At 46.6% G+C, this 12,987-nt stretch overlaps 1 protein-coding gene across 6 annotated transcripts in view; it reads right to left on the minus strand.

Moving 5' to 3' along the window:
• The window catches only part of KALRN (kalirin RhoGEF kinase), a 670,515-nt gene that overhangs the window by 367,983 nt on the left and 289,545 nt on the right, over positions 1 to 12,987 (minus strand). For all 6 annotated transcript variants that reach the window (XM_047099540.1, XM_047099539.1, XM_047099545.1 and 3 more), the window contains exons 7-9: positions 12,720 to 12,911; positions 8,915 to 9,046; positions 5,261 to 5,491 (exon numbers count right to left, since the gene is read on the minus strand). In XM_047099540.1, the coding sequence (XP_046955496.1) occupies positions 5,261 to 5,491; positions 8,915 to 9,046; positions 12,720 to 12,911 (555 nt within the window). The remainder of the gene's footprint in view (positions 1 to 5,260; positions 5,492 to 8,914; positions 9,047 to 12,719; positions 12,912 to 12,987) is intronic.

Below are 12,987 nucleotides of genomic sequence, written 5' to 3' on the forward strand. Positions count from 1 at the left end.
TTGCTTCTTTCGCTCTGAACCCAGACAGCTGTGTGCCATTCATACATCCTTCAGTGCATATGTCTTCTCTCAGGTGAGGGACTGGACTCCCAGCACAGGGTCTTGCACACAGCAGGTGTTCTAAAACATTTCATCAATTCATTCTTGCAAAAATCAGAGGGAGAAGAAAAAGAAGGGGAGGCAAAATAAGATGACCTGCAGACAGTGTTCAAAACCAGTTGCTCTGGCTGTGGAAAACAACGGAAGAGAGTTTGCATCTACCAGAAAGATCAAGAATCTAGCTACTCTTTGTTCTTGTCAGCACAAAGTCCGGCCTCTCTGGGCTAGGAAGTAGTCCCTTACACCCCTGGAAAGCCGCAGAAGTTAGGGGGAAATAGAAGGTGGAGATAGGCTGATGTTGTCATGGACTGCCCTTTCTGGCTCTTGCTCAGTGCTGTCCTACTCTAAACAGGAAAAACAATAGTACTGAAAATTATTCTGCTGGCGATACTAGAGCAGGGTCTGGCTTATCTGTACCTTTCTGCAGCTTAATGAACCCCAATTCCAGTTTGGTCCTTAGAGATTTATTTCCATTGCCCTCAGGCCCAGCAGGGAAGAGAAACCTGAGCACATCTGTTGGGACTCAAGGGAGGGCAACCACCAGGGTGATGTGCCAGGCCGCTTCTGGTTGCAGAGGTTTCAATGAAATCTCTTTTTTGCTGGTGCCTACCCTTGGTCTTCATCTTTTTGCTTTACTCTGCTTTGGGCCCTTAATGGGCAAAATATTCCTACTTGGGCAAAGACCATGCCCAGTAATGGCAATGGGGCAACAAGCCAGGCAGGCAGAGGCTGGCTCGCTCTTCTGACCTCTCTTCTCCACCAGCAGGAGACTCTGTCTCTCCTTTTTTGTGACTCCCTCCCTCACTTTCCTCTTTATGTTTCTCCTCCCATCCATGGGTGTCTGTTTCTCTGCCCTCTGTCTTCAAACCTTTCTCCCTTTCTTCCTTTGCCACATGGGCTGTCTCTGTCTCTCCCTCTTCTGTTTTGGGATATGTGCATGTGTCTGTCTTTCCCCTCCCTATGTTAAGTATGCGTGTGTGCTTCTTGTTTCTCTCCCTGGTCTCCTTCTCCATCTGCCTGGCTCCTCTCTTGTGTGGCTTTTCTGTAGGATATGTGGACAGGGAGCCAGGACACTTAGCTTCTGGTCCTGGTACTACATTAACTAGCTGTGTGGTTACAGCCAAGTTATTTCACATCTCTGGACCTCAAGTGCCTCAATCGTAATGTAGGTTAGACTAGATGGTCTTTCAGGTCCTTGACAGCTCTGAAATTCTATCATTGAATGAAAAGAACTCAGAAGACCCCAGAAGCAGTCGCTATTGTTAGAAACAAAAGGCTCGGGGCGCCTGGGTGGCGCAGTCGGTTAAGCGTCCGACTTCAGCCAGGTCACGATCTCGCGGTCCGTGAGTTCGAGCCCCGCCTCAGGCTCTGGGCTGATGGCTCAGAGCCTGGAGCCTGTTTCCGATTCTGTGTCTCCCTCTCTCTGCCCCTCCCCCGTTCATGCTCTGTCTCTCTCTGTCCCAAAAATAAAAATAAAACGTTAAAAAAAAAAAAAAAAAAAAAGAAACAAAAGGCTCATGTGTGGTGGGGGGGTTGGGGGCAGGGAGGGGGTTCCCTAACAGCACAAGCACCAGGTGGCGCTGGAGTACCACTCAGAGGATGTGACTAACAACCCAGACCACACTGATGGAGGCTATACCACATGCAGGGCAGCCAGGGTGCTAAGCCTTGCACTTGTATCTCATTCAGTCCAATGAGATAGGTACGATGATCGTTCCTATTTTAGAGGTCAGGAAACGGAAGCACCAGAGGTGAAACGCCTTGCCCAGTCATACAGCCAAGACCTGTAGAACAGTATTGGCCCTCAGGGTATCTGGTTCCAGAGCCTGTGTTCCTAGGCACAATCTGTATTGTTCCAGCCACTGATGCTCACTCACAAGCTCTCCACTTAGGCTGCCAAGTAAACATCTTAGACCCCAAATGTGCTGAAGAGTCTTGGATACAGACTATAGCGTTCAGTCAATCCTCTCCTCCCTCAAGACACCAACTCTGACTTCTCATGCCTCTGCCTATAACTGTTCCATCAATACTCTACTGCACTGCACACTGATTGGCATGTTCTGGTAGAACTGTTCTTTATATTTTCAAATGGGTATGTCTTGAGCCATTCTAACTAACTAGGCATCCTGCCAGAATCTAATGCAGTACAGTTCTAGGCCCACTGCAGAAGCCCGAACTTTCTGAATTCCTGATGAACACTGGGATACTTTGTGAGCACTGAGGGTATGCCCCCATATCTTCCACCTTGGCTGTAAATACTTGGGACCCTCAAGACTTTCACATCGCTATTTCACACCACATCACAGGCAGACTCCAGCTACTCCCTGCAACTACCAAATGGGCTGAGCTACCCCACAGAAACAGAAACTGGGGGGTCCTCTAATGATAATGTCAGCTCAAGTTAGCAAATATAAAGAGAACCCCAGCTTCATGTCAGATACAGCTAAGAGTTGTAAGCTGTACAGAGAGGAAGAAGTCATGCTTTCTACTCTCAAGGAGATATAGAAAAGATGACATAAAACATGCAAAATAAAGACAACAAATATATTAAGTTTCTGGGAGTCAGGAGACCAAAGTCGAAGTCTCTCATGCTACCCATTGAGTGTGTTATGTCCAGAATCCTTTTTTATTTTTATTTTTTTAATTTTTATTTTGAGAGACAGAGTACAAGTAGGAGAGGGGCAGAGAGAGAGGCAGACAGAATCCGAAGGAGGCTCCAGGCTCTGAGCTGTCAGCACAGAACCCGATGTGGGGCTTGAACCCATGAACTGTGAGATTATGACCTGAGCTGAAGATGGATGTTCCACCGACTGAGCCACCCAGGTGCCCCTGTGCAGAAGTCTTTTGAAGCACCAGCTCCACCACCTGCTAGGTACTGATGATTAACTGGGTATAACGTAAACACTGGGGACCCATCACAAGATTTGGTAGCCCTTGTTTTTCCGCACTCTTCTTTGTACAAGTGTCCCAGTGTCACTGACATGGAGAGTGAAGGCCTGAGTGAGACAATGGGTCAATGAAGTTATGCTCCAGAAGTGATAGTCACGTATCCTGAAAACAATAATGAAATTACCATCCTTGGGGATTTAGTTCTCATGGAAGATCCGAGCCCATCACATCCACCTCCTAACGTTCTACTTACTCTTGCTCAGTGCCAACAATGTGACTGTACAATAGACATGATAGCATCTCAATTCCAGAAATACTCTCATTTTTTAATTTTTTTTTTCAACGTTTATTTATTTTTGGGACAGAGAGAGACAGAGCATGAACGGGGGAGGGGCAGAGAGAGAGGGAGACACAGAATCGGAAACAGGCTCCAGGCTCTGAGCCATCAGCCCAGAGCCTGACGCGGGGCTCGAACTCCCGGACCGCGAGATCGTGACCTGGCTGAAGTCGGACGCTTAACCGACTGCGCCACCCAGGCGCCCCAAATACTCTCATTTTTAAGACCATGGTGTAGAATGGCCATAGGTGTAGTTTTACTATACTTTTTTTTTTTTTTTCTAGATTTAGTGTTGATGTCAAGGTGGCCACAGAAAAGTCTGGGGACGGCAGTTCCCAGATAGTCCAAGTTTGAATGCCACCTTCGTGTTGGGGAGGCCTTTTGCCTCTCCCTCTCGCAGCCCCTCTGTTCCTCTCTATGGCCCATCCCAGTACCACAGCCATGAAACAGCAGGAGGACGGAGAGCTCACCAAGGACACTGCACAACCCGCAGCCTGGGTTGCCTCTGTGAGTCACTCAAAGTTCACTGAAATAGTAACACCCTGTCTGCATGCCTCTGGAGGCTGGCACCTCACTCTGTCTCAATCACAGATGGACTCTGTGCTCTCCTGTGCTCAGGGATGATATATTTATCTGGACAGTTCCAGATGGCAGGAGTAGGCAACTGATTCATTTGCTTCTCCTTTCCCAGCAGGCCCCACAAGGGTTTCAGAGCTGGGGCCAGCATATAAGTGTCCGTCTCTCTTGAGGCTGAGGTTTCTGTCGCCTCTGATGACTCAATCACTGCTCCAGCCTGGGGTGGTGGAGTAGGGCTGCCTTCAACAAAGCTAGGGTAGCTCGAGAATTGGAAACACTCCTGAAGGTCTGCCTACTCCCAGGCCTGGTTGCATAGTGAACCCCTTCCCAGAGAGTGTCCCAGCCAGTGACAGGATGTCCTGCTCACTCTCCATCCCCTCTCTGTCTTGGGGCACCTGGCACTGGGGACCCTCCCACAGCAGCCGAGAAGGGGTTCAATACTCCAAAGACATGTCCAATTGGCTCTCAGTGTTTCATGTAAATTTTGATACAATTTTAGATTACAACTGGCCAGTACCACAGAGAGTATAGAAGGAGTGTGAAATGTTATTTTATATGTATAAGCTTGAAGTTATGTGCTGGCCACAGACACTGATAGCATGAGTGCCCCCACCTTTGCCTCTCACAGCAGGGAGATGATGTGAAGCCCCAGCTTCAGTCTCAAGCTCCCAACCAGCTCTCCATCCCCCAGAATATCCACACTAGAGCAAAGCCCCCTGGGGTCCCCAAGGAGACAGACAGAGAAAGCATGAGAGGAAACAAATGGGTCATTTCATTCAAAAGGGCATTTGTGGCAAGACTGTTCTTTCATCATCAAAACATAACTATTTATTGTTTGTGGTGAAAGAAAAAGCTATGACTGGTATAATAATGCAAAAAGGCAGAATAAGCCATAAATAACCCCTTATCATGAATAGCCCATGTTTTAAATCTGGTTTGCCAAAGAATACCACCATCACACCCCAACTTCAGCAGACCACCTGTGTCCCTGATTGAGAAGTGAGCTCACTGTGTGTGGTCCAACCCTGACAGTGCTCAAATAACCTCCAGGCCCTGGAGCCATCTAGAAAGCTCCTGAGTGAGGGTCAAGTTCTCTGCCATCTACACACAAGGAACCACGCTGTGACGGAGTCTCCTGCCCCACACCAAAGAGTGAGAAGGCCCATCTGCAAAGTTGTTTAGGCAAGAAGCATGCAACTAGTAAGTCCATATGGTGAAAGGGGTGGGGGCAGCTGGGGCTGATTTGCCCTCTTCCCTCCGTAAATCAGGTGTCCCCAGGCCTGGTCACCTGGGTCAGGGACTTAGGCCACCTGCCTGCCTGAGGTGGATGCCTCGTGCTGGAAGTGGCCTGTTTGTTACCTGTTGCACGTCTTGCTGGAATACACAGAGCTGCAGCCGCTGGTGGAGCCGCACCTTGCGGTGCTGCCAGATGCTCTCGAGCCGCCGCTGGTGGTGCAGCACCTCGTGCACCACGTCCAGCACCTGGTGCACCGCCTTGGAGTAGTTGGCAGTGGCCGTGAGGGACTCAGAGTTTCCAGGACTCAGGGGACGCTGCAGCACATCCAGCAGTGCTTTGCCATCTTGGCTGACCTGCAAGAAGGAAAGATTAGGCCAAGGGAGCCAAGGAGCAGGCATGGACAGAGAGGCGAGGAGAGTCTGCCCCTGGGATCCCTGGTTAGGACTGAGAATCCCAGCCCTACCCAGACCCCATGACACCCTAGGAATGTGCCAGCCAGAGCTGTCCTGGTGCTCAGCCTGTGGTCTGGGGGACAGCACAGTATCCTGAATCCTGAGGGAGGAGAGGTACTCAATCAGTGTCTCTCTCAGCCTTGAGTTTTAGCTTCACAAGGGCAGGGACTCTGCCTCGTTCATCTCTCTCCAGCACTTAGAACAGTGCCTGGTCCATCATACCTGATAGATATTTCGACTGACTCTTTGACTATGTCGAGCAGCAGAGTTTCATTTCAGAAATGAAGCTGAATATAGATTGACACCATAAACTTCTCCCCCTCTTTTTTCTTCACTGCTTCTATCTAGCTCTAAACTTCTAGATGTGTGACCAGAGGCAAGTTACTTAACCTCTTTGGGCCTCAGTTTCCTTGTCTGTAAAACAGGGACAGTAACGGGGCAACCTCCCACAGTAGTGGTGAGGATCGAGTGAGTTAACATGTGCGAAGTGCTTAGAATGGGGGCCAGCAGGTACTACTGGTTCCTAATTCTATTTCCACCACCATCATCATTTCTCTCTCTCGTCTTCCTTACTTCCTCTTCATTTTCTTTCTTTTTTTAATATTTATCCTTCTTTTGCTCTCCTTCTGTACAACTTCCTTTTTTTTCCCCTCCTGAGCATGGTAACACCCCCATCTTTCCAGAACATGTAGAGTAAGGGAGGGACCTTTATTTATTTATTTTTTAATTTTTAATGTTTAATTACTTTTAAGAGAGAGAGAGACAGAGTGCGAGGGGGGGAAAGGCAGAGAGAAAGACATAGAATCTGAAGCAGGCTCCAGGCTCTGAACTGTCAGCACAGAGCCCAATGCGGGGCTCAAACCCACAGAACATGAGATCATGATCTGAAATGAAGTTGGACGCTTAACCGACTGAGCCACCCAGGCACCCCAGGGAGGGACCTTTAGCTTGTAGACACAATATCTATGTTCTTATGTTCCCCAACATTCGCCCTCAGTGCTGAGACCAGCGGGGGTGACACTCCCTGTCATTCCTATTGGAATCTTGGTACAATTGCAGGCACCAGTATTTCTGGAAAGTGGCATCATCTGATTGACACCTGTGGCTCTCCAAAGCTGGCAGAGGACCCAGTAGAGCATGTATCTTCTCAATTTAAAACAGTGGTAACTAGGGAATTCAGGGATTTTAAGGCCCTAAATTAATTTGGTTAAAGATTAAATCAAAGTTGGTTTGGAGTTGAATGCTCTTCTTTTTCTTCCATCAAGGTGGGGAAGGAAGCGTGTTCCCACCTCCAGCCTTACGATGGTGAATGAGGTGCTGTTGCTGGGCCCAGGCCTCCCCTTATCCCACCTTTGTGTCCTAAAAATAGCTTATTAGGGTTCAGGAACACAAAGGCAGCTGTTACTCACCCTGTTCATGGGGCAACAGAAACAGTGTGGGGCCAGGGGGTTGGTGGTTCAGAGGAATACTGGGTGGAGAATCTGTGGCTGAGACAGGAGAGGAAGACTGGCTGGAGGAATACAGCCAATCTAGGTGACTACCTCTACCTACCCCATCCCACTATTCCTGCCTCCAATGCATTGCCAGGGGTAACACTCTCCAGAGATGTGAGTAAGACAAATATCCTGTGGCCAAACCCAGGAGAGCTCTCTTCAGGGAACTCTGAGCAGATGCTGTCTTTGGCACTGTGCTATGTCAAGGGCAGGGTGGTTAGAGTTGGAGGGCCAAGTCCTAACATCCAAGTCAACAGAGCTCCAGTCCTCTGCCTCAGTCCACATCTGCAGGAGGCAGGGACGGCCCACTGAACTCTGAGGTGGGTTTGGAGGGAATATCTATGTCCAACAATGCTAGGGCCTGACAAAAATTTGGGAGAAATATTGTGTCTCTCTATATAATAATACACACACCCCACAAGTGTGAAACATGTTAAGTATAATATTAATCTCATTGGTACGCTCTATTTTTGTATCTTACAAGGAGTAAATTTAGAGATTCTTGACCCATGGATGGGGGCACAGTTCTGTTAAAAGAGAAGCCTTGGGCCATTTGGATCAGAGCTGATGAGATCAGATTTGGCTCAAAAGCCCTCCTCTCTGCCTCCTATAATAACAAAACCTGTTACCATTTTTTTAGCACTTATTACTGTCAGGCACTGGGCCAAGTGCATTACATGCACTATCTTTGTAACCCTTCAAACTACAGGCAAGTGTTATCACCTTCACTTCACAGAAGAAACTGAGGTTTAGAGTAGTTAAGTAATGTGCCTCAAGTCACTCCCCTATAAGCAGGGGAGCCAAGAGTCAAACTCAGCTTTGACTGTGGCAAAAACCTTGACTCTTACCAGGAAGCCACTGGTTCTTTGATTTCAGCATGCATCAAACTCACCTGGCGTAATATTTATTAAAATGTAGGTTCCAGGCCCCAGTTTTCGACATTCTGATTCAGTTGGAGGTGGAACCCAGGAAGATGCATCTTTAACAAGTACTGCAGGGGAGTCTGAGACAGAGGGTCCCAGAACTGGCTTGGAGAAACACTGTTCCAAATGTCCCTGCCCCATGGCCAGATGTGAATTCACTTTCCCCTCCTCATGCAGCTTCCTTAATTAGTCCATCTCTTATGCCCTCCAGCCTCTCTCTCAGAATTCACGCCCTTTAGTTAACTCACTTGAGTACCTCCACACAGATAACGCCTGTATGCCCCTTTCCTTTCCCTTGGAAAGCAAAGGCAAGAAACTTCCCCCACTTCTCAACTTGTACCATGTGCCTGCCCTTTGGTTTTTCAGTGAAAGAGTCTTTTAATTTGTCCTTAACTTCCATGACAGCTTCTTACTCCTGCAAACACTTATCTCCACCCCATGGTGAGTTTTCCTCCAGACTTTCTAGTGAGAAAATTGGTATTTGTTGATGGGCTGCTTCATAAAAGGGGTGGCAGGGCTAGTGTGTACACACCCATTCACCAGGCAGAAAGCAAACGGAGGAACACAGCCTTGCTTTGTTATACTCCTCTTCCAGGGGAGAGAGCCCGATCTTCACACACAGGGTGAAGGGGGTGTGTGTGTGTGTGGGCATGCGTGCGCACATGAGCACATGTGCGACAAGGTGGTGCCTGCTGATGGCCACACTTCTTTTGCTTCCTGGCCGGAGATCTATGAATGGAGATCATTCATAGATCAAGGATCTTAAAGATGTCTCCAAAGGGAGAAAAATGATCTTTCTCTTCTTCTTAGTCCACCCAGGCTATTTCACAGCATGCAGGCCAGTGCTCTGGCCACTCACCCACATACATACACACCCAGGAGCCCTGGGTGTCCGGCTTGGTTCTCACCTCCGTGTAGGCCTGGGTCACCTGCTCATACAAGGACTGATGATGGTGGATTGCCAGCTCCAGGTCCTGCATCTCGGATGGCAGGCCACCCTCACTGCACATCTTGCACCAGGCGTCCACTCCCGACAGGAACTGGAACGAGACAGCAGCTGGGTCGGTGCGGGAGCACTGGGGGTGGGCAATGGGCAGATCTTTGTAGAGGTGGTCAGATGCCTTTGGAAGAAACATCTGGCACCTCTGGGAGCCTCAGAGACCACTGCAGAGAATGGAGTTTTCTAATTCTACAAACACCAACCCGACAAAAGTAGTACCTGTACCTGTTCAGAAAGTGCAGTTTCCACCTGTACAGAAGACCCAGTACCTGTTCAGGAAGTGCAGTTTCCACAAGCAAAGATGATTGTTATGAAACCACTGACGGGGGGAGCCGTCTACGTGTTCAACAGGCTATATGCACACATTGGCTACAAAATACAGGTGTGGGAAGAGCTCACTACATTACAATACACCTTAGAGCTTCTTGTCCTAGGCACACTCACAGGTGCATGTGAGAGGCTGCATATAATGGCACAGGAGATTTCCACACACGTGTAATGAGTTGTGCAGAGGCACAAAAAACACCTCACACAAGACCGTCAGGCACTCCAGGGAACTTGCAAAGGCCATTCCCACAGGGGGTGAAGATTAATGCTCAACAAGATCTCCACTGTTGGGTCAGTATCCTCAGAGATAGGAGAGAAGAAGGGCAGCTTAGGGGGACAAATTGCACTGGGCCTATAATGGCACTGGCTCCTGAGATGTGATATATAGATATAGATCTCAACAGACATAAAATTATTTAAAAATTAAAATTAACAACTGTGGAAGACTATGGGTCTCCATGCACAAAAGGTGAGCTAACTGAAATCACTCAGATTTATTGGGTGGAAAAATACACCTCTAAAATGCAAATAATTCTTCACCCAATAGTCTGGAATGGTTCTGTCTGTGATTCCTCTCGCCTGGGTGCACAGCTCCATTTAAATTAATTGCCTAAATACCTTTTTATCTCATTGCCTAGAACAGCCCATATGAGGACAATAAAGAGCTGCCTAAATAAATGCATAATAGCTTTGAAAAAATAGCCTTGAATCTGCTGTTTGGAGCATGTTTGTTTTTTGTTTTTTTCTCCTAGCTAAAAAGAAGCATGGTTTATGAGTTTCCCTGAAGGACTGGTAATACCTGAGGAAATTGCATTAAAAAATAGATACAAATAAAATTGCTTCTGATCCAAAGCAATCCAAGTCAGGAAACATCAACTAGAAGTCACTCTCAGTTCTGGCACTGTACTTTCTGCAGCTGCATGAGTTCTAGTCTGGGTAGTCTGGGTGTGTGTCAGCCTGCCTGGGTGTGTGTCAGCCGCCGGCCTGTGGCTACTGTGGTTGACTTTTCATTCTGAATGTTTTTATCGCATTAGGCCATCTCTTAACAATTCCAGAAGTGTGCAGGGTGCCATCAAGTATCAGACTGCACACACTTGCTAACATCTCAGAAGCTTCTTTACTCCACCAATAACCATTTCACAGAGGACCCTGAAAGCAACCTGACATTCGTGTGTCAGCCACGGGGGGCGCACCTCTTCAAGGCCCTTGGGATTTCCCTGTAATACTTTAACAAGAGCCCTAGAGCAGACCCCACAAAATGGTCACCTCAAGGAGAGAAAGGCAGAGAGACAGAAAGGGAGGCATGGAGTCTCCCTTGCCAATCTGGACACACCTTGAACAAAATGTGCAAGTGGTAGGGTTGAGGAGAGAACAGGAGATTTGACATGAATATTCTCCTGGTCCTTGGAATGAACTAACGAGTCATTATCAGTCACTACCACCATCATCCTTTAATAAAAGGCCTAGATCCCTTTCAATGTGTCGGGCTGTCCTTGACTTATGATACAAGTATTTCAGTCTTTGGGAAGGCCTCAGGTGGAAACAGACACAAATGAAGGAAATACAAAGATACCAGGATAGTATGTTAAACAAATACAGTTGTGATGTCTAGCATTTAAAAAGGACATGAGGCACATTACATGTTCCGTCTCTAATTCTTATAATAGTGCTGTGAGGTTTATGATTATCCTTGCATTAGAGATGAGGAAACAGGCTCCGATTGGTGAGGTGACTAGCCTAAGAGCTAACTATTAGAACCTACATGTGCCTGGCCTTGAAGCCTACACTCTTGCAATTATCCCATGCTGCCTTCCATGCTAGGTGGGTAACAGAGGGAGATATTTAAGGTACGACCTCATCTAGGACTCCCCATAATCTGCAAGCTACCCAAATGTCATACAAAGAAAGGAATTTAGAGGTTAAAACCACAAGCTTTAATGTTAGACACATCTCGGTTGAAATCCCAGCTGTTCACAGATTGTGTGATTTTCTCAGTGGTATGTTGGTAAATGTTTAATAAACAACATGTGTGTGTGTGTGTGTGTGTGTGTGTGTGTACACACACACGAGTATGGTAAACTTTACTGATATAAAGAATGTGTAGCACATAATTTACAAAGAATGACAACATATATATATATAATGTTCCTTACTGTAAATTCCATATAGCCGACCAATTCTCACAGGATGCTTTTGTTTGCAAACAAGAAACTTATATGAAAGTTAGCTAATATTTTTGCTAATATTAAGGTGAAAGACAAAAGTGAAAAATACCTCAAGACTTATGTCAGAGCATTATTCCTTCATCAGTGATGTGAGTGACTTCTGTGCTAAATGTAGTAATAGTTTTTGAATATCAGAAGAGTATTTCTTCAACCTGGTGTGCTACTATTTACAATGTAACAGCTATAGTCAGGACACATCTTTAATCAAGTTTAGTCTGCATCTTTAAATATTTTTCCTTCATTTTCTTAAGACTCCAGGCAATCAACAAAACAATAAATCAAGCCCTGGTTGTAGCATTTGATGATTCCCGTGGTTTAAAACGTCTACCTTGGTCTATTTCAAGCTACCAATGTGACATCACAGAATGTAGAGTTGGGAAGAACTTATCAGGAGCACACAACCGTATAGTATTTTCACCACAAAGACAAATAGATACAATTTAAGGAGCACAGGTAATAATAAAATGTAGTAAAATAACTAGGAGTGATGAGTTTTGAGTACCTATTACTTTTGTTTTTAGTATATTTACTGTAAATGTATATAATTTAGTTTTAAATAATGGCTATGTTTAATAACCAGCTCATGAATTTGCTGAAAATTTGACCTTTGGCTCTTCATAGGCTGCTTAGAGCCAGCTCCAACACACCACTGGGTCTTAGGCAGGTCACTCAGTCTCTCCGAGCTGCAGTGTTCCTCTCTGTAAAATGGCTTGGTAATGTCACTGACCAAAGCCAGTAAATAAGTAACAACAAAGAATTATTATATCTAGTCATTGTGTAATTACTACATTATTATTATCCATAGCCAGTGCTTCACGTAAGATTAGTATCCCCCTGATTTCAGCACTCAGTGATCAGTATTTAGTTTCCCCCATTTCATCTGTGTTCTGAGAATGTAGTCAACACACACACACACACACACCAGTAATAATAAACTACCAAGCCAAATGTAAACAGGCTCTATGTTCCTTGTTTGGATGTTAAGCAAAACCATCCAGAGTTACCGATATTTCCTTATATGCGCAGGGGCCATGAAAGCAGTAGAACATGGGTTACTATTGCAATTACTTAGCAGGGCCTTGAGTGTTTCAAAGAGAGAGACAGTACATATACTCCCATCTTTCTGACCAACAGTGGCTACAGCAGTCCCCTTGGCCTCACCTGCTCAGCCTTCTGGTGGAATACCGCCGACATGGCAAGGATGGTGCTGCGTTCATCCAGAGCAGCAGCGAAGCTCTTCCACTCCTGGTCCAGCTGTGTGGAAATCTGCTTGATTTGCTGTGAGGCATAATGGCCGGCCTCAGAGAGGCGGGAAGCCACGGACATGATGCGGTTGATATTGACATAAGCATTCTGGGAAGTAGAGGAGACAGAGTATTTAGTGGGGCAAGCTGGAAAAGCATCCACTGAGCACTTTTGGGGTGGGGTA

This window comes from Lynx rufus, unplaced genomic scaffold (genome assembly GCF_022079265.1).
Source record: "Lynx rufus isolate CCGP_SWC_20201006 ecotype Redwood Valley unplaced genomic scaffold, mLynRuf1.p SCAF_5, whole genome shotgun sequence".
Classification (NCBI taxonomy): domain Eukaryota; kingdom Metazoa; phylum Chordata; class Mammalia; order Carnivora; family Felidae; genus Lynx; species Lynx rufus.